The sequence below is a fragment of the Lithobates pipiens genome, unplaced genomic scaffold (genome assembly GCF_037356315.1).
Source record: "Lithobates pipiens isolate NorthernLeopardFrog02 unplaced genomic scaffold, aLitPip1_a1.2 Scaffold_27, whole genome shotgun sequence".
NCBI lineage: Eukaryota > Metazoa > Chordata > Amphibia > Anura > Ranidae > Lithobates > Lithobates pipiens.
Genome location: NW_027507788.1, coordinates 196016424 through 196038609, shown reverse-complemented (window position 1 = coordinate 196038609; position 22186 = coordinate 196016424). Strand labels below are relative to the sequence as shown.

General features: G+C 40.6%; 1 protein-coding gene across 2 annotated transcripts in view; it reads right to left on the bottom strand.

Annotated features, from left to right (window-relative positions):
- Positions 1–2706: 2706 nt before the first annotated feature.
- TTLL10 (tubulin tyrosine ligase like 10) overlaps positions 2707–22186 on the bottom strand; it is a 204995-nt gene continuing 185515 nt past the window's right edge. For both annotated transcript variants that reach the window (XM_077458109.1, XM_077458110.1), the window contains exons 10-12: positions 9067–9183; positions 6680–6773; positions 2707–3450 (exon numbers count right to left, since the gene is read on the bottom strand). In XM_077458109.1, the coding sequence (XP_077314235.1) occupies positions 2753–3450; positions 6680–6773; positions 9067–9183 (909 nt within the window). In that variant the 3' untranslated portion in view covers positions 2707–2752. The remainder of the gene's footprint in view (positions 3451–6679; positions 6774–9066; positions 9184–22186) is intronic.

Here is a 22186-nt window from a genome sequence, read left to right as displayed (position 1 = left end):
TACTGTAACTCCTAACTGAATGACATACTGGGGTGGATTTACTAAGAATGGAGCATGCAAAATCTGGTGCAGCTCTGCTCAGAAACCAATCAACTTCCAGATTTTATTGTCAACACCTTCATTGAACAAATCAAAGTTAGAGGCCAATTGGCTGGTTTTTTATGGCAATTTTTTGGGCGATTTTGAACTCTCCAGTTTGAGTAAATCAGCCTCACTATATACAAGTTTGCATAGATATTTAGATTGTGATCAGTTGTCTATTTCCATTAGTGGATGAACAATGGTGAAACATGTTTTTTTATGTGTTTTAACATTTCTATAATAAATATAAATGTTCATTTATCTTAAAATAGGTGTACCCAGTGTTAGTCACATTCATGTGGACTTGTTTTTTTAATGCTGAAGATGTTTTGTAACTTATCCAAGCCAGTTCTTCAGTTCTTAAAATAGTTGTACTGACTGTAACTGACACCTTGAAAGTCCCATCTATTTGGATTAGTGATCCTTTTCTTTTGTATGTATGAACACATGGGGTGTCAGTAATCACTTGCAGACATCTTAATGCTTCCGTTTGCTAAAATATTGTGTATAAAAAATAAAATGTCTTTTTTTATTTTTTTTATTTTTATAAAATACTTTTTTTTACCGTTTCCCTGTTTTTCAGCACCGCTGATCTTCACAAGCCACTTCATCTCTACAAACTTACACTGTTGCATGGCATTTCTAAATGGTGACAACAGTGGACTGAATCCGTGTCTTCATTTGGAGAGTATGACCATGCAGAAAAAAAACTGGGACAGAGTATAGTCCCCCCATAACAGAAAGTGCCTGTACAATAACCTTCACAAAAGAATCACAAAGTGTGATTTTAATGAAAGCTTCAAATTGGAAACAAAAATTATTAAAAATCTATTTTGAATTTACATTTAAATATTAAAGCTTATTTACAATTCCATAATTGGGTTTACGCATACTTTAAAGCAGGGGTGCCCAACCTTTTGAAGAGCGAGGGCCACTTAAGTGAATTGGTAACTGGTGGCGGGCCACAATGAGTGGAGCGGGAGGATGACAGGTCCATGTCCACTAACACAGCTCACTCTACTCTGTGGGCCCTCTGATCCAATCCAATTCGCCCAGATGGAAGGGGCAGATCCCTTTCTATTTTTTTTAGGTAGACGAGTGTAAACCGGCACAAGTCCGTTTACATCTGCTGCTCCATAGAGATGAATAGTAAGACCGATAGGGTCGGACCAATTATGTGAAAGGGGCCTAAGGCTGCTTTCACACTGATGCACTGCGATTTGCCCAAACTGCAGGTGCAGCGCAGTGAACCTATGGATTTTCTGAAGGTTAGCTGCACTTTGCCGTAAACTTCTATTATATCCTGCAAGTTTGGCGCACTTTCTGAAGGCGCAACAAACCCGCAGGTAATAACAGAAGTCTATGGCTCAATGCAGGTAACCCGTAGCTGCTTTGCACCTGCAGATCAGTTTGAAAACAGCCCAGTAACCACTGCAAAATAGATATATCCATATATACTGTGAATTTAGTAGTAAACTTACCTTTAATAACCATCTCCCATCCTGGTATCGCTGGCTGTTGCTGTCCTAGGTGGAGTGCATTTGGTATCACTCCGCCTGTGACAAGAGCGGGCACTATACAGAAAGCATTGGCTTATGTGGCTCTGCTCCACAGCCACTTGCTTGCACTACCAGTGGCTTCATTCACAAAACTGCTGCTCTGGGATGGCGGGTCAGCAACCCGTGATCTGGGCTTGCCAACCTGCCATCATAGAGCAGGAGGCCAAGGGCCACATTAGAGGGCTCTGCAGGCCAAATGTGGCCTCAGGGCCACTGGATGGGTACCCCTGCTTTAAAGTATAATTTCTTGTCTCAAGATGAAATAAAGTTGGTTCTGGGTTAGTATAAGTAGTGAGAAACATTGTAGGTAAAGGGGTCACTAACCTGTTAGGTGCTGCACTTGTCCTGTTTATTTATTTATTTTTACTTTTGTGGTCATGGAGAGTTTTTTTTAATATTCCCACCAGCAGAAATAAAATCTCCCCATAAGGAACCAGGGACATATCTTTAGTAATGGCAGAAGTGACAGTGATGCTGTCCGTGCAGTAAAGTAACCCATAGCAAACAAAAGACATCATCTATTAGCTTGACTTTAACAAACTAAAGTTTGATTTGTTGCTACAGGTTACTGTATTTAAAAATAAGAACCCTTTATTGAATAGGGCCAATAATGGGTAAAACCCATCTGTCTGCCATTCGTTTTTGTAATCGTTAAGCTCTCCTGCAGTTTACCGTGTCTGTGATAAGCATGTGTCAGAGGATATTGGCTTCCATGGCTGTGGGGCGAACATTTGAGTGACATTAAATGCAGAAGAGTGAACCAGAGCTGCAAATGATCAAAGCATTTTTTTTTCCACCTTAGCAGAACTCAGCAAAAAAGGCAAGGATGTTAGCTTTAAACTCATACAATAGTCCTGTAAAACGTTTTGGGTGGAATTCTTAACAAAACTTGCAAGTTATCCTGCAAATTCTGTCGTAAAAATCTAAATTTTTATGCATTCCTGGACTCTTTTCTTGAAAGAAACAGCAAAGATAAACACTGTAAGTTTGGCAATGGTTTTCAGTTTACCAAAACAGAAGTTTAAAAATGCCAGATGTGACCATTTACATATATAAAGACCACTAATCACTTTTTTAATGCTCTTTTACTAGTTTTGGCATGACGACCATCATTATTTTACAGATACTCCATGACCATGTTCATTTGAGTGTCCATCTTCTACTTTGGGTTCACTGGGGTCCTCAACATTGCGGACAGAGCCCCTGCTGAAGAGGAGACGATTCTGTTCAGAGAGGATCACGACATTGGTGTTTTTCGATGTATCTGGTGTGCTCCTCCTTGTAAACTGGGGTGTTTTTATACCAATCATTCTAAATTTCTGAGGACCTGTAAATGAAATCTTGGCAACAGGTGTTGGTTTAGCTTTGTTATTTGTTCGGCCCACCTCTGTTAAATTGTTGAACTGAGGCCCATCCAGACTCTTAGATGTTATGTTGTACCTGGCTTTGTGTCTTACTGTGTGGTGTGTCAAGCCATCATGAAAGCCCATCATATTAATAGGGGACATTGCCAAGCTTGTTCTTCGAGGAGATCGCAAGACAGTTGACCTAGTTACAATACGGCTTGCATTGTCTGCAAGAGGTTTAAAAGATCTCTGGGGTTTCTCCACATTTTTCACAAGTCTGATTTGGTTGTCAGCTGGAGATGTCTTCTTCTCTTCTTTAGCAGGACTGGAGCTTCTGGGCCAGTTAAATTTTATTGCCTGTTCATTGGTCTCCCCATTGTATAACAACACAAACTTTCTCTGTGTATTTAGGGGCATAATACGTTGGCCTTTAAAGCTTTTTTTGAAAATCTCAAGTGCCAAGTCTGTGGAAACAAAGGACTTTGATAAAGTCTTTTAAATGAGTTGAGTTGCATATCACAAAGGGCTTTATTTAAAGAGGAGTTTCATCTAAGACAGAATTACCTTATTGGGGATGGCGTAGAGAAGGCTTCAATCTCCTGTCCAGTTTTTCGTTTCTCTGAGAAGCCTTATAGAGATTTCTCCACTAGAAAGGCTGTAACAAATCCTGCTTATCTTTTCAGTTAAGCCTCTGGTGTTACCAAATGAATCTTAACTATAGACAATCAGTTGATGACATCCCTGTTCCCAACATCCTCTAGTAGATTCTAAATTCTATAGGAAGGAGAAATGATTTTGTCTGGTGGCATCAGAGGCTAAATCGAAAAAAAATGAGCAGTATCTGTAACCTCTAAATTAGAGGTAGAAGTATCCCTGCCACCATTTCTACAGAGCTGTAAAAAACCCTATGGGAGTTCAAAGTGTGCTACAATCCCCAAAAAGCTGGGAATTATTTATTTTACCTATGTCTGTTAAAGTGTATCTAAAGCAAACCTTTCTTTTTCTAGTTTTGGGTTGGGCTATATGGTTAAAATTATTTTTTTTTCCTCTGTCTTTGTGCCCTTGGGGATATTTCCCTTCACTTTCTTATATATATTGTTGCAACATGTGTCCAAATGAGAGTGAGCGACCGTACACCCAAGTGCGCCTTCCACCATATAGATACAAGATGTGCCCTTACTGAATAGCTAGACGCCACATTATAGGAGTCTAATCACGCATGGAATCACACATCATGATGGTTCCATCCACTGGAGGTAGAGAAGGGTAGTGTGACAGCCGCTGGTGCTGGTTAATCACTCTTTCTTAGACATGTGCATTCGTTTTCGTCCGAATGCATTTTCGTCCGAATTTCAGCTATTTTCGTTTTCGTTTTGACAAACGATAACGAAAGCACAAAATCCGAAAAACGAAAGATCCGACATAAATAAATGCTTTATTTTCGTTTTCATTGTTACAACAGTTCGATATAGAATAGGAGATTCGACGTGACTCTGACAACAATCTGTGTCTATAGAACCTGTGGTCGAATGTGTCTAACCTTACCTCTATTAGTCCAAGATTATATAGAGAAAATATTCGACAGAGAAAAAAGATTTGACAGAGAGAAAAGATTCTGCAAGTTACTGTCCTAAAAAGTGTTTGGGGACCCGGGTCCTGCCCCAGGGGACATGTATCAATGCAAAAAAAAGTTTTAAAAACGGCTGTTTTTTCGGGAGCAGTGATTTTAATAATGATTAAAGTGAAACAATAAAAGTGTAATATTCCTTTAAATTTCGTAGGGGGGGGGGGGGGGGTTGTCTATAGTATGCCTGTGAAGGGGCGCATGTTTCCTGTGCTTAGAACTGTCCCTGCACAAAGTGTCATTTATGCAGGAAAAAAAGTCCTTTAAAATCACTCGCAGCTATAATGAATTGTCGGCTCCCGTAATACAGAGAACACTCATTGAAAGTCATTGATAAAAAAATAAATAAATAAATTTAAAAAAAAGCGTGGGGGTCCCCCAAATTCAATTACCAGGCCCTTCAGGTATGGTATGGATATTAAGGGGAACCCTGCCTCAAATTTAAGAAAAAATTTGACGTGGGGTTCCCCCTAAATATCCATAACCAGACCCTTCAGGTCTGGTATGGATATTAAGGGGAACCCCGCGTCAAATTAAAAAAAAAATTGACGTGGGGTTCCCCCTAAAAATCCATACCAGACCCTTTATCCGAGCATGCAACCTGGCAGGCCGCAGGAAAAGAGGGGGGGACGAGAGAGCGGCCCCCCCTCCCTCCTGAACCGTACCAGGCCACATGCCCTCAACATTGGGAGGATGCTTTGGGGGTCTGTGACCCCTCAAAGCACCTTGTCCCCATGTTGATGAGGACAAGGGCCTCATCCCCACAACCCTGGCCGGTGGTTGTGGAGGTCTGCGGGCGGGGGGGGGGGGGGCTTATCAGAATCTGGAAGCCCCCTTTAACAAGGGGACCCCCAGATCCCGCCCCCCCCCCTGTTTGAAATGGTAAGAGGGTACAAAAGTACCCCTACCATTTCACAAAGAAAGTGTAAAAAATGGTTAAATAAAACAAACACACTTTTGAAAAATTCCTTTATTAAAATAAAAATCTGCAGATCAGATTATGTTGGTATCTCTGGACATAAACTCCTCCCTACTAGTTTCAGCTTCAGCATACATGACGTCATCGGGGGCATGGAGTCCATGTCCAAAATAACGCTATTTATAGGTCCATAACGGAAAGTGCACAGCTGTTTAAAACAAAATGATTTTGCTCAGAATGGCAAAAACATTTAGAAAAATTAATTGCCAAGCCTCATGCTGAAAAGAAAGGAAGTAACATGGCCACTAGGAAACAAAAGGATTAGCCAAGCCTCCCTTTCAAAATAGCATGGCTGAGGGAGTCAAAAGAAAAGCCAAGCCTCGGTTTGAACCAGAGGAAGAGACCAAGCCTCCTTTTCAAACCAACATGGCTGAGGCAAAAACAAAAGGGAGTGACCAAGCCTCGATCTGAATCAGAGTAAAGGAATCAAGCCTTGTTTCCAAAAGGAATCATTCAGCATCACCCCGGGACTAGCATACATGGAGCCAAACAGCACGGAGACATGCCATCCCGCACTACACACATGACAGCCGCCAAAAGAAAAAATAGGGTGATGGAGACGAACATAAATTTCCCCTTTTGTAATGGGCAAACACCTTCACCTCCCTTATCCCTCACATTAAATAAACCTCTTCACCTCCCCCTCTCTCTGTGTATGATCTATACGTTTAAGTGGAAGTAAAGTTCACTTTTTAACTTGTACCCACAGGTAAGTCTGTAATAAGGCTTTCCTGTAGATATAGTGAATATCTTCTAAACTCGTACCATTTAGGAGCTATTCATTGAGATGCAGCCGGTGCCATTCATATAGCCGAAGCCCGCGAACCCAGAAGAAAGACCAGGGGAAGATGGAAGCATTGGGGAGCTGTGACACCGCTACGCTGGAGGGCTCCACATGCAGGTAAGTCTGTCATAATGTGCTAGTATGCCCTTTTGTCTTCTATGCTAGTATCATTTGGCAAATTGCAGGCAATGAAAAATAAAGAATGTTGAAAAACAATAAATATAATAAATCAGTAATCCTTGCTAAAATCTAAACAAACATTCACAAATGATACTTAGTGAAAAAATGTATTTGAAATATACATACCAAGGGTTTCATTGACCACATTGGGGATTACTTCTTTCAGTACCTCGCAGTTGGTATGCAGAGCAGGATTACAGTTCATTTCCAGCAGCCACACCTAAATAAGAGTCAGGAATAAGTGTCTGGCTGGCCATAGATAGAAAGCCACAATCCAGCCCCCCTAAAGTCTGAAGGAAAATAAACTGGCACTTTGTTTGAAAAGTTTGGAGACCCCTGGTCTAGAATAACACCGATTGTCATTTGACATGAGGCATTTTGACATTTGCATAACTCTGCCAAAAAGGCAACCAACTGCTTGAATCAGGACTTAGGCCTTTGAGAGAAGAAATGAGGCAGGGTGCTGGGATATTTTTAGGAAGTTATGTACAGCACCTCTCACCATATTTGATCTGCCTGCATTGTGTAAAGAAGCACAGAGACCTGCCAATGACATCACTGGGTCTAAAACTAGGCAATGAAAAAGTAAACATTTTATTTTACAAATTTAATTAGTATGTTGTTGAAGGAGGTGGGAAGAATCATGGAGGGTGTAATATAAGCAGTATAAACTTCAGCTTTAAAGAGGAAGTAAACCCTGATGGGTTTACTTCCTCTTTCATTCCCTGCAAAGGAAAAGCATAATGGACTACTATGCATTGCATAGTAGTCCATTATGTATCACTTACCTGACACAGGAGCCAGCGAAGTCACCGCTGCCCCCTGTAGTCCAGCGCATCCATCTTCTCGGTGGGGTCTTGCAGCTCTGCCGCTGTCATTTGGCGAAGCCGCGATTACGTCACTCCCGCTCATGCGCATGGGAGCCGACACGCGCAGCATGTTCGTCGTTGACGATGCCTCGCTCAGTGCACCTGTGCGCCGCTGTCTACGGGCAAATATCTCCTAAACCGTATAGGTTTAGGAGATATTTCTTGGACCTACAGGTAAGCCTTAATCTAGGCTTACCTGTTGGTCAAAGTGTGTTGTAAGGGTTTACAACCACTTTTAGCTGCAAGCCTTTTTCTTTTTTTTTCTACAAACAGACAATGTAACATCACTCCTCAGCTAATACTCAATGTAGCCTATATTCTATCTCTCTACATGATGCCTGTGTTTCCTTCCTCACAATACAGTTTGTCATGTGAACGAGTCAAGGAATACAATTCTTCTGGGAGGAGTGTAAACCAGTTTGTTATGTCTATTAATGTTACATCATAAGTTGCTTTTGAATTTGACTAGATGATATTCTTTTTTTTTTGTAGAACATTACAATATCTGCAGTAGATCTACTGCGCATGTCCATTATACAAATGTACAGTGTCTTGTATGTCCTCACTTTTTATCAGTTGTAGAATTACCTTCTAACATCAGAAGAGCACTGGCACTGGGGCTTCCGAGGAGCCTAAAAAATAAGCTCCTGGTTCCCAACTGTCCTAGCATAGACTAAAGCTTGCCATAGATGGATCAGAATTTGGCCAGTTCAAAAGGGACCAGCTGAATTTCCACACGTTTGACCAAGTTTGATCTACTGATCGACTTCTGTGAAATAGCCTTGTTGAAAATCTTTTCCAATCAGCAACTGCAGCCAACGTGCTGCAGCCACTGATTCGTTTATTCTGATAGCGGACAGTCCCCGCTGTCAGAATACAATGTCTCAGCAGAGAGGAATCCTCCATCCACCTCAACTATGTAGATGGAGGAATCCATCCTGCTGGCTGAACAAAACAAAAAAACAATCCATTATTAGCCAGCCTAAATAAAAAACTCATCATGCCCTATCATTCGTTCATTTTGGAAGACTATTTTTAAAATTTCACATAGGGTGTTATTTACGAAAGGCAAATCCACTTTTCATTGCAAGTGCACTTGAAAGTGCAATGAAAGTGCACTTGGAAATGCAGTCGCTCTAAATCTAGGGGGTAGATCTGAAATGCGGGGAAGCTCTGCTGATTTTATCATCCAATCATGTTCAAGCTTACTTAGGAAGTTCTGGCTATTGTTTAGTCTAGACTATGGGGAGTATTTACTAAAGGAAAATCCACTTTGCACTGCAAGAGCACTTAAAAGAACACTGAAAGTGCGCTTGGAAGTGCAGTTGCTGTAGATCTGAGGGGGACATGCAAGGAAAATTAAAAACAGCATTTTAGCTTGCATATGATTGGATGATAAAATCAGTAGAGCTTCCCCTCATTTCAGATCTACCACTCAGATTTACAGGGACTGCACTTCCAAGTGCACTTTAAGTGCAATTTCCTGTGCACTTTGCACTTGTAGTTTGCACTTGTAGTGCAAAGTGGATTTGCTTTCGTAAATAACCCCCAATGTCTCAAATTTCTGTGCATTTAGAATACTTCAATTGATCTACATGATGATAGAAAATATATCTTAGGATTTAATTTACATTAACATAATACCTTAAAATCATCATCAATCAGGAAGTCACAACCAATGAGGTCAAAAAAGCCCCGTCGACACTCCAGCTTTGATTTTACGCTCAGGAAACAGTGTATCATTATCTGCTGCATCCTTTTCTGTCAAAGACAGGAAGACAATGACATAGCAGGCAAACATTTACAGGCATGCACACCAGACTGCTTTTCATTCATATACTGTCAGATATGACTACTATGAGAAGTTATACAATAAATGTAAAAAAAGAAATACAGCAAACCTGCTGACCCCTGAAAAAGTCCTGCCAGCAGCTTCTTTGCAGCGCATTAGGAGCTGCGCTTTACCGCCGGCGTGGAAGGGCTCTAAAAAGTGTAGTTACCATACTTACCTTGGCCAAACATATCTAGGTTGAGTTCAGTTACAGAACAAATGCCTAGTACAATTTTAAATATCTATATTAAAAGTATAAACACTATACATTCAGTTTTGTTGGACTTAGTAGCGCCATTCTTTTAGTAGGTCCTGATTTGAGTCTAAATTGAGATACTGATTACATTAGATACTGATTTATTAACAAAAATATTTTAAACTAAGCCATGGTGGAGGCAGAATAAACCTTGATGTTCATGTCTAACTTATAGGGCTTAAAGCGGAGGTCCACCCTAAAGTGGACCTCCGCTCATCGGAACCCTCCCCCCCTCCGGCGCCACAATTGGCACCTTTCAGGGGGGAGGGGGGTGCAGATACCTGTACAGTACAGGTATTCTGCACCCACTTCCGGGATAGCTCTCTGCGGAAAGGGGCGTACCTTACGCCCCTTTCCGCAAGTGCCCGCCCCTTTCCGCAAGTGCCCCGCTGCCTGCTGGGAAACACACAGATCCCAGAGGCAGCGGGGACCGTCCTTATTGCGCAGCGCGATTCGCGCATGCGCAGTAGGGAACCGGGAAATGAAGCCGAAAGGCTCCATTTCCTGATTCCTATACCCAAGATGGCGGCGGCAGCACCTTACAGACGATCTAGAGATCGGCTTCGGGTGCCGACATCGCGGGCGCGCTGGACAGGTAAGTGTCACTATTTTAAAAGTCAGCAGCTGCAGTATTTGTAGCTGCTGGCTTTTAAAAAAAAAAAAAAAACGCGGAGTCCCGGTGGACTCCCGCTTTAAGAAATTATCTATTCCCCCTGACTGATGGTTATTTGGCTAATGCACTGTACACACGGTCAGAAATTCAGATAGAAAAAGTCAGATCGGATCATGTTGGCGGAAAATCCAACCGTGTGTGGGCTCCATCTGACTTTTTCAGTCGGATTTACCGACACACAAAATTTGAGAGCAGGATGTAAAATTTTCGGACAACAAAATCTGATTGCATAAATTCTGATCGTTTGTAGACAATTCTTACGGACAAAATGCCACGCATACTCAGAATAAACTAAGAGACGAAAGCTATTGGCCCGTTTATAGTCCCGAGGTACGTTTTATACGTCACCTCGTTCAGAACGATCGGATTTTCCGACAACTTTTTGCGACCGTGTGTATGCAACACAAGTTTCGGACAAAATCTGTCGGAAAAATACGATAGATTTTGTGGTCGGAATGTCCGACTGTGTGAGAGTTTACCCATCCGCTACATCTTGATGCTTGAGAGTGTAGTTATACTTAGTGGTGGTCTTTTATTGTTTTTATATTTTTATTAAAATCTTACTAGTCGATGGAAAAAATTTGTATCACTTTTTTCTGAGTGCTTAATGTGTTACTAAACCCACAACAGTAAAACCAGTCTGTATATGCAGTAAAGCATTCTTGTTACACTCACTGTGGAACCTAAGGGATTAATCCTGCACATTGTGTAAAAAGGCTGTTTGATCCTATCTTCTCTGATCCTCCCCTTCCTTTACTGTCCCCAGTTCATCTGCTGATAGAACAGAGCCTTGGGGGCATTCTGCACATGCTCAGTTTGGTGTGTATTGCTAGAGTTTTATTTTTTTTTCTTGGGAGGGTGCATGTGATCGGCACAGGGCCAATCAACACTGTCCAGATAGAGGGTCAGGAGTTATGTAACCTCATAGGACAGTCAGAGGAGAATGCAAACTCCTCCTACAAGCTTTAACCAGTGCTCAGCCGGACACTGATAGAAGTCACAAGACTTCTATATACTGCTGATGAGAAAAGGTATTTAGCAGTTTACATTTATTAAAATAATTGCATTTCCATGTTCTGTGTACTGTGGGAGATCAGATATAGTGAATGCAGGGTCCTGGGTTTAGTAACACTTTAACCACTTCAGCCCCGGACCAATTTTCACCCTAAGGACCAGAGGTCTTTTTACAATTTGGCACTGCACTGCTTTAACTGGTAATTGCACGGTCATGCAATGTTGTACCCAAACGAAATTTGCGTCCTTTTCTTCCCACAAATAGACCTTTCTTTTGATGGTATTTGATTGCCTCTGCGATTTTTATTTTTTGTGATATAAATGGAAAAAGACCGAAAATGTTGAGAAAAAAAGATATTTTCTACTTTTTGTTATAAGAAAAATCGAATAAACTCAATTTTAGTCATACATTTAGGGCAAAATTTATTCAGCCACATGTCTATAGTAAAAAAAATGTCAATAAGCATATATTTATTGGTTTGCGCAAAAGTTATAGCGTCTACAACCTAGAGTACATTTTCTGGAATTTACACAGCTTTTAATTTACGACTGCCTATCTCATTTCTTGAGGTGCTAAAATGGCAGGGCAGTACAAACCCCCCCCCCAAATGACCCCATTTTGGAAAGTAGACACCCCAAGGAAGTTGTGGAGAGGCATGTTGAGCCCATTGAATATTTTTTTTTGTCCCAAGTGATTGAATAATGACACAAAAAAAAAAAAGTTTACAAAAAGTTGTCACTAAATGATATATTGCTCACACATGCCATAGTTATATGTGGAATTGCACCCCAAAATATATTCTGCTGCTTCTCCTGAGTACGGGTATACCACATATGTGGGACTTTTTGGGAGTCTAGCCGCGTACGGCACCCCGAAAACCAATCACTGCCTTCAGAATTTCTAAGGGTGCAAATTTTTGATTTCACTCCTCACTACCTATCACAGTTTCGAAGGCCATAAAATGCCAAAATAGCACAAAACCCCCCCAAATGACCCCATTTTGGAAAGTAGACACCCCAAGCTATTTACTGAGAGGCATGTTGAGTCCATGAAATATTTTATATTTTGCCACAAGTTGCAGGAATTTAAAAATTTTTTTTTTTTTTTTTGCACAAAGTTGTCACTAAATGATATATTGCTCACACATGCTATGGGCATAAGTCAAATTACACCCCAAAATAAATTCTGCTGCTTCTCCCGAGTACGAGGATACCACATGTGGGGGACTTTTTGGGAGCCTAGCCACATACAGGACCCCGAAAACCAAGCACTGCCTTCCGGATTTAAATATAAAACGCTACCAAAAAAAACTGTTAGCGATCGCAGGGATCAGGCCTGACTCTGTGATCGCTGCAGTTATGTGTTTAGTGTTTTGTAAGTGACAGTGATCGATCGATACTGCACTTGGGTGGGCTGGGCGGAGGGGCAAAACGCAGGTGCTAGCAGGTATCTGGGCTGATTCTGCTAACAATGCATTTTTTTGGAACCCTAAACTGCTGGGGACGCTAGTATAGATCTGATCAGATCAGATATTGATCTGTTCAGACTCTATACCACTACGGGAGGTGTATGCTTTGCGCGTGGGTGTTAGCGGTACTGGCACTAACCTAGCGCTGCCTGGGGCGACGCAGACCCTGACCCTAAAACCTAATTGATATCACTCGCCGGGTGATCAGGGGGTTAAACCTTTATTGGGTAATAAATGGTGGGTGCCAATATTTGCTTGGTTCACTGTAATCCGGTACCATGTGACACAACAAAAGCTAGGTAATCTGGTTTATTGCTATGTAAATTGGTATATTGATGCATAGATGAATGTACTGTTATATTTTTACTTCCACATCCAATTCAGCCTACATATAAGGTGCTATCAGCCCAAGGTTCTTGTTACGCGTCCCCTGTACCCCCCTCTTTCTATGTTCTGCTGCCTTGTTTCTCGGATCACTTTTCCCCCTCCCCCCCCTTTTTATTCCTTATCCCTCATCCTCTCCCTCTATCTTTCTAGACACTTAAAAACTCTCCCCCGACAAACGAATGTATCAGGGTGCACTGGTTAAAGGGGGTTATCAGCAATTTTTCTTTTGGCTCCGTATATACAGAGACCTTTCTTTTTTTTTTTACTTTTATCATAAATGCTAACTTGGAATATTGAAGTGTGAGGTACTCTGTAGCGGATTCTATGACAGAACAATATGTCATATTGTGCCTTATGGGCTTTTGTTCGATGTTATATTTGTATTGTTATGTCAATTGTTTCAATAAACTTCTTTTGGAAAAAAATAAAAAAAATAATAATATATCACATGGTAAAAATAAATAGCAGCAGTACACCCAGAATCGACACAACGATGATGAACATATTGTAATAAATGGTGGGTGCCCTGATGCTATAAAAAGCAAACTAACCAGAGTCACCCGTAACACTTATACGGTGATCACTGGTGAAAGGGTTAACTAGGGGCAATCAGGGGGTTCAAATTTTTATTAGATAATATATGGGGCATCCCTGGCGCTATATAAAAACCTGACGGGGAACCTAAATAACTAACTGGCTAACCAGCGTCACCAGTGACACTTATACTGTGAACGCTGGTGAAAGGGTTAACTAGGGGCAATCAGGGGGTTAAAACCGTTATTGAGTAGTATATGGGGGTACCTAGCGCTATAAAAACCTGGCAGTGAACCTAAAAAAATAACTAGCTAGCTAGCAGCACTAGCGACACTAATGCAGCGATCAGAAAAATGATCACTTAGTGACACTGGCAAAAGTGGGTGAAAGGGTTAACTAGGGGCAATCAGGGGGTTAAAATCATTATTGGGTAGTATATTGGGGTACCTAGCGCTATAAAAACCTGGCGGTGAACCTAAAAACATAACTAGCTACCTAGCGACACTAATGCAGCGATCAGAAAAACGATCGCTTAGTGACACTGGCAAAAGGGGGTGAAAGGGTTAACTCTAGGGGAAATCAGGGGGTTAAACCTTTATTGGGGGGTGATTAAGAAATGGTGTTGCGCTCCGACTACTTAGATCTAATTAAATTAACATGTACTCAAGTGACAACCAAAACAGAAATAAACTAAAATGTGAAACTGCATGTTTAAATAAGCTCAGACAATGTGCATAAATATTAAAGTGCAATAAACCAGGTCACATTGTGCGCTTGACAAAAAACTTGATATGAAAAATCCTCTATAGATGACAGTGAGATGATATTAAGTATATATCCAAATATATAAATGATATGAAAATAAAAAAAAAAAAAAAAAAAAAAAAAAAAAAAAAAAAAAAAAAAAAAAAAAAAACACAACTGAGTGTCGTTATAAAAGTGCAAAACAGATCAAAGAATACACAAAATACTAATAATCCATGTGTAGTGTATCACGTGTCTGAACAAAATACTAATAGTCCATAAGCAGTGAAATGTGTGTTTGAGCAAAAATTCCAAAAACAAAAATAAGGTGAACTATAGTTATATGGAGAGCATATCCATTTAGTGATAAAATGCGTCCATTTGATGATCAACAAGGCAGTATCCTGCGTGCTCCAAAAGCAGGGGGTGGATTCCACCAGTGCTCCTATGCGTATAATATCCTCACACTAGGTGCAGTAATTACCTTACCTTACTGCTGTAAGGTAAACAGCATTTCCAAAGTGACGCTTGTTGTCCAATGTAGGTTCAGTAGGTGATGTAATCCTGGACTCTCATTCACCATGGGCACGTTGTAACATGCAGAGAAAGCAAGGGGAACACTCCAATAGTGAAGTACGTATTCACAATTTATTGGGTATAAAACGAAGGTAAGGTACTCACATTTAAAACAATAATAAAAGCACAACTTAAACGAACGCGTGTCACGTTCGCGCTTCCGGACGTCACTTCCGGTGTCCTTACTGGCCAATTGTGTTCCTACGCGTATCGTCAAATGACTTCATCAGGGAATAACAACTGGGGTAAGGGCGGACGTATGAATAGTGTCAGTAATTAGCAGCCATTTTTGTGAAGTCCATTGTGGCCCCATCTACGGCCATTTTCTCGTGGGCTAATATATATAGAGTAATGGTCAACGGACGTGACAGTGGCAGGAAATGTGCAAGCCTCACTTGCGATCATTTTGTGGGGGTATTTTTTATTGTAGATGATCATTAACTGTTATAGCCCGCTGGGAAATACCCAGGAAACATTATTCTTATTGGCGCAGCCCCAAAGGTAATAACAGAGCAACCCTTCTCATTAGCGCACCTGCGCAATAACGTTCGTTTCTAAAATGACATCTAGCATAAAACAACAAGAAAGAAAAGTATGGGCAATACTGGACGAATATATTAAAATTGAAAGTGATTAAATAAAATCAAAATAAAAGCTACACTAGTAAAACCATAGTCATAAAATTATTATGTGTAAGAGATATCGATAATTATATAAAATCTTAAGGTGTGTGGTATAGCATGGCCAATAATTGGGAATCAGCTATTGGCGATATAAATTATCAACAGGTCCATCTAAAAAGCAGTGATGTCTAGGAGGGAGACAGTGATCTAAAACACACTTACGACTATTTACTAGATCACTACCAGTGTATAGACTGAGTGGTATGGGAAAGAATTAAAAGTTATAGCTAAAATTGTGTGTATATGAGATCAACAATATATTGGACTAGGATGTAAGAATTCCATGATAACGGCCATCATAGATGGTCCTAACGGGAGTCATAATCGATCTCCAAGAGTAACACTAAAAACATAGACTAATTAAAAAAAGGGGAATAGAATATATATAAAAATAGAATAGGATAAGATAGAATATGTAAAAATATCAGAATCACTCTGATATGAGCGTTATAGTTTAGTATGAGCGGTAGTCATAATCGATCTCCAAGAGTGACACTAAAAACAGAGACTGAGTAAAAAAAGGGGAATAGAATATATATAAAAATAGAATAGGATAAGATAGAATATGTAAAAATATCAGAATCACTCTGATATGAGCGTTATAGTTTAGTATGAGCGGTAGTCATAATCGATCTCCAAGAGTGACACTAAAAACAGAGACTGAGTAAAAAAAGGGGAATAGAATATATATAAAAATAGAATAGGATAAGATAGAATATGTCAAAATATCAGAATCACTCTCAATTTAGGAGAGGACACCGGAAAGGAGATCCAAAATTCACATAATAGTAATTTTAAAACATCCTAACAAAAGAAGCTTATAAATAATGTAGTCAAAAATCACTAATAAAACAATTAAGGTCAAAATCAATATTGAGTCCCTGGGGCGCAAAAGTGTCTAAAGTGAAAATCCATCTAGACTCTGCCTGACTTAGTGTTCTGACCTTATGGCTCCCTCTCCAATGTCTTTTGTAGGGTTCGATACCCCAAAACATAAGCTGGGTAGGGTCCTTGTTATGGTGTATGCAAAAGTGCCTGGAAACGCTGTGCTTGTCGAAGCCATTAATGATGTTTTTAACATGCTCTTTTATTCGTACCCTTAAAGGTCTTTTGGTGCGGCCTACGTATTGCAAGCCACAACTGCATTGCAACACGTACACCGCTCCCTCGGTATTACAGCATACGAAATCTTTTATTTCGTACGTGTTCCCAGTGCTTGTAGACGTAAAATTAAATTTCTTTTCAGCTGGGCGTTTTGTTTTTAAGCATGCAAAGCACCTTTTACATGGGAAGAACCCTTTACCAGTGAAGAAAGTCAGGCCTGTGGGTGGGGGGTCGGGGACGTTCTTGACTTGACCACAGGCCTGACTTTCTTCACTGGTAAAGGGTTCTTCCCATGTAAAAGGTGCTTTGCATGCTTAAAAACAAAACGCCCAGCTGAAAAGAAATTTAATTTTACGTCTACAAGCACTGGGAACACGTACGAAATAAAAGATTTCGTATGCTGTAATACCGAGGGAGCGGTGTACGTGTTGCAATGCAGTTGTGGCTTGCAATACGTAGGCCGCACCAAAAGACCTTTAAGGGTACGAATAAAAGAGCATGTTAAAAACATCATTAATGGCTTCGACAAGCACAGCGTTTCCAGGCACTTTTGCATACACCATAACAAGGACCCTACCCAGCTTATGTTTTGGGGTATCGAACCCTACAAAAGACATTGGAGAGGGAGCCATAAGGTCAGAACACTAAGTCAGGCAGAGTCTAGATGGATTTTCACTTTAGACACTTTTGCGCCCCAGGGACTCAATATTGATTTTGACCTTAATTGTTTTATTAGTGATTTTTGACTACATTATTTATAAGCTTCTTTTGTTAGGATGTTTTAAAATTACTATTATGTGAATTTTGGATCTCCTTTCCGGTGTCCTCTCCTAAATTGAGAGTGATTCTGATATTTTGACATATTCTATCTTATCCTATTCTATTTTTATATATATTCTATTCCCCTTTTTTTACTCAGTCTCTGTTTTTAGTGTCACTCTTGGAGATCGATTATGACTACCGCTCATACTAAACTATAACGCTCATATCAGAGTGATTCTGATATTTTTACATATTCTATCTTATCCTATTCTATTTTTATATATATTCTATTCCCCTTTTTTTACTCAGTCTCTGTTTTTAGTGTCACTCTTGGAGATCGATTATGACTACCGCTCATACTAAACTATAACGCTCATATCAGAGTGATTCTGATATTTTTACATATTCTATCTTATCCTATTCTATTTTTATATATATTCTATTCCCCTTTTTTTAATTAGTCTATGTTTTTAGTGTTACTCTTGGAGATCGATTATGACTCCCGTTAGGACCATCTATGATGGCCGTTATCATGGAATTCTTACATCCTAGTCCAATATATTGTTGATCTCATATACACACAATTTTAGCTATAACTTTTAATTCTTTCCCATACCACTCAGTCTATACACTGGTAGTGATCTAGTAAATAGTCGTAAGTGTGTTTTAGATCACTGTCTCCCTCCTAGACATCACTGCTTTTTAGATGGACCTGTTGATAATTTATATCGCCAATAGCTGATTCCCAATTATTGGCCATGCTATACCACACACCTTAAGATTTTATATAATTATCGATATCTCTTACACATAATAATTTTATGACTATGGTTTTACTAGTGTAGCTTTTATTTTGATTTTATTTAATCACTTTCAATTTTAATATATTCGTCCAGTATTGCCCATACTTTTCTTTCTTGTTGTTTTATGCTAGATGTCATTTTAGAAACGAACGTTATTGCGCAGGTGCGCTAATGAGAAGGGTTGCTCTGTTATTACCTTTGGGGCTGCGCCAATAAGAATAATGTTTCCTGGGTATTTCCCAGCGGGCTATAACAGTTAATGATCATCTACAATAAAAAATACCCCCACAAAATGATCGCAAGTGAGGCTTGCACATTTCCTGCCACTGTCACGTCCGTTGACCATTACTCTATATATATTAGCCCACGAGAAAATGGCCGTAGATGGGGCCACAATGGACTTCACAAAAATGGCTGCTAATTACTGACACTATTCATACGTCCGCCCTTACCCCAGTTGTTATTCCCTGATGAAGTCATTTGACGATACGCGTAGGAACACAATTGGCCAGTAAGGACACCGGAAGTGACGTCCGGAAGCGCGAACGTGACACGCGTTCGTTTAAGTTGTGCTTTTATTATTGTTTTAAATGTGAGTACCTTACCTTCGTTTTATACCCAATAAATTGTGAATACGTACTTCACTATTGGAGTGTTCCCCTTGCTTTCTCTGCATGTTACAACGTGCCCATGGTGAATGAGAGTCCAGGATTACATCACCTACTGAACCTACATTGGACAACAAGCGTCACTTTGGAAATGCTGTTTACCTTACAGCAGTAAGGTAAGGTAATTACTGCACCTAGTGTGAGGATATTATACGCATAGGAGCACTGGTGGAATCCACCCCCTGCTTTTGGAGCACGCAGGATACTGCCTTGTTGATCATCAAATGGACGCATTTTATCACTAAATGGATATGCTCTCCATATAACTATAGTTCACCTTATTTTTGTTTTTGGAATTTTTGCTCAAACACACATTTCACTGCTTATGGACTATTAGTATTTTGTTCAGACACGTGATACACTACACATGGATTATTAGTATTTTGTGTATTCTTTGATCTGTTTTGCACTTTTATAACGACACTCAGTTGTGTTTTTTTTTTTTTTTTTTTTTTTTTTTTTTTTTTTTTTTATTTTCATATCATTTATATATTTGGATATATACTTAATATCATCTCACTGTCATCTATAGAGGATTTTTCATATCAAGTTTTTTGTCAAGCGCACAATGTGACCTGGTTTATTGCACTTTAATATTTATGCACATTGTCTGAGCTTATTTAAACATGCAGTTTCACATTTTAGTTTATTTCTGTTTTGGTTGTCACTTGAGTACATGTTAATTTAATTAGATCTAAGTAGTCGGAGCGCAACACCATTTCTTAATCACTATCACTTAATCTGGGGAGGGTGTATACCCCTGCCGGTGTTTTGCTGCAACCCCACTAGTTTTAGGACACATTGGTAGGCGCGAGAATACTTTTACTCTCCTTTATTGGGGGGTGGTAGGGGGCTACCCTGGACCTAACAGTAACTGCCCTGACAGTTTTTACTGTCACAACTGACACTGAATTCAGTGATCAGTAAATAAATGATCACTGCAATCAGTGACACTGTGACTGGGGGGGAGGGGGGGCGATCGGGGGGGGGGGGGGGTTTGTGTACCTATGTATGCCTACATGTTAGTGTAGTGTTGGTGCACACTTACTTTCACTTCTCCTCATAGTCCGGTCAAAAAGACCGCCCCGAGGAGAATGACATCACTTCCTCCCTGCCTGTGTTTACTATACACAGTGGGAGGAAGCTTCTCATTCGCCAGGAGCGATCGAGAGGGGGTGGCCAGAAACCAACGGCCATCCCCTCATACCGGATCGCTGCTGCAGCGAAACGGACCGCCGCATCCAGCGGGAGGGGGCCTGATCGGACCCCCCACCCGCTGGAAGGCAAGCATGTACATGTACGTGCTTGTGCCTGTACATGCCATTCTGACGACGTACATTGGCATGCGGCGGTCCTTAAGTGGTTAACTACCTTTTGAGTTGAGAGGAATAGATCAGCTTTTTTGGCATAAGAAACTTATTATAGTGGCTGCTTTAATCAGCTTTGGCTGTGTTTTACCAATGGAGGATAATGATGGAAGTTGGTGTCCTAGGTGCACCTCCATGGTTGGCCTCTTGTAGACACATGATCAGGCCAAGCTTTTCATTTATACTGCTTCCATTTGGGATTTTTCCGTTGTTCATTGGCAGTGCAGCACAAGGGTTATTTGTGGTTATCTAAAAATAGGCTATCATTATTTTCGCATTGCCAGACTTCCATTGACGAGTTTGGCTCCATGGGATTGATCTTTCTTTATTTTTGTTATTTTGATTATGTAAGGCCGCGTACACACGGGCGGACTGTTCGCCCAACTTTGTCCGCTGAACAGTGTTTGGGCGGACAGTCCGCTCGTGTGTGGGCTTTCAGCGGACAGTTTCAGCGGACAGTTGGACGGACAAGGTTTTTCGGAATTTCCGAAAAACTGTCCGCTGAAACCTTGTTTCAGCGAACAGCCCGCTCGTGTGTAGGCTTGTTCGTCAAACAAAGTTGCGCGCATGCTCAGAAAGGATTTTCACGCCGAAAGCTATAATGCAGTGTATAGGACGTCGTATTTTTCGTCCCGTCGTACGTGCCGTTCACGTCATCGCGCACGGTTTCAGCAAACTGTTCGTCCGTCGTGTGTGGCCATGTCCGTCCATGCTAAGTTTGAACGGACTGTTTGCCGAAACTGTTGGACGGACAAAGTTGGGCGAACAGTCCGCGCGTGTGTACGCGGCCTAAGTGTATTTTAATATTTTTTTTATCTCTAAATAATGTATTTTGGATATAGAATAATTTGAATTGTTTGCTTCATTTTTCTTTTGTATATGTACCTACAGTGCCTTGCGAAAGTATTCGGCCCCCTTGAACATTTCAACCTTTTGCCACATTTCAGGCTTCAAACATAAAGATATAAAATTTAAATTTTTTGTGAAGAATCACCAACAAGTGGGACACAATTGTGAAGTGGAACGAAATCTATTGGATATTTTAAACTTTTTTATCAAATAAAAAACTGAAAAGTGGTGCGTGCAAAATTATTCGGCCCCTTTACTTTCAGTGCAGCAAACTCACTCCAGAAGTTCAGCGAGGATCTCTGAATGATCCAATGTTGTCCTAAATGACTGATGGTGATAAATAGAATCCACCTGTGTGTAATCAAGTTCTGTATAAATGCACCTGCTCTGTGATAGTCTCAGGGTTCTGTTAAAAGAGCAAAGAGCATCATGAAGACCAAGGAACACACCAGGCAGGTCCGTAATACTGTTGTGGAGAAGTTTAAAGCCAGATTTGGATACAAAAAGATTTCCCAAGCTTTAAACATCCCAAGAAACACTGTGCAAGCGATCATTTTGAAATGGAAGGAGTATCAGACCACTGCAAATCTACCAAGACCTGGCCGTTCCTCTAAACTTTCAGCTCAGACAAGGAGAAGACTGATCAGAGATGCAGCCAAGAGGCCCATGATCACTCGCCCATGATCCATGATGGATGAACTGCAGAGAACTACAGCTGAGGTGGGAGAGTCTGTCCATAGGACAACAATCAGTCGTACACTGCACAAATCTGGCCTTTATGGAAGAGTGGCAAGAAGAAAGCCATTTCTCAAAGATATCCATAAAAAGTCTCGTCTAAAGTTTGCCACAAGCCACCTGGGAGACACACCAAACATGTGGAAGAAGGTGCTCTGGTCAGATGAAACCAAAATCTAACTTTTTGCCCACAATGCAAAACGATATGTTTGGCGTAAAAGCAACACAGCTCATCACCCTCAACACACCATCCCCACTGTCAAACATGGTGGTGGCAGCATCATGGTTTGGGCCTGCTTTTCTTCAGCA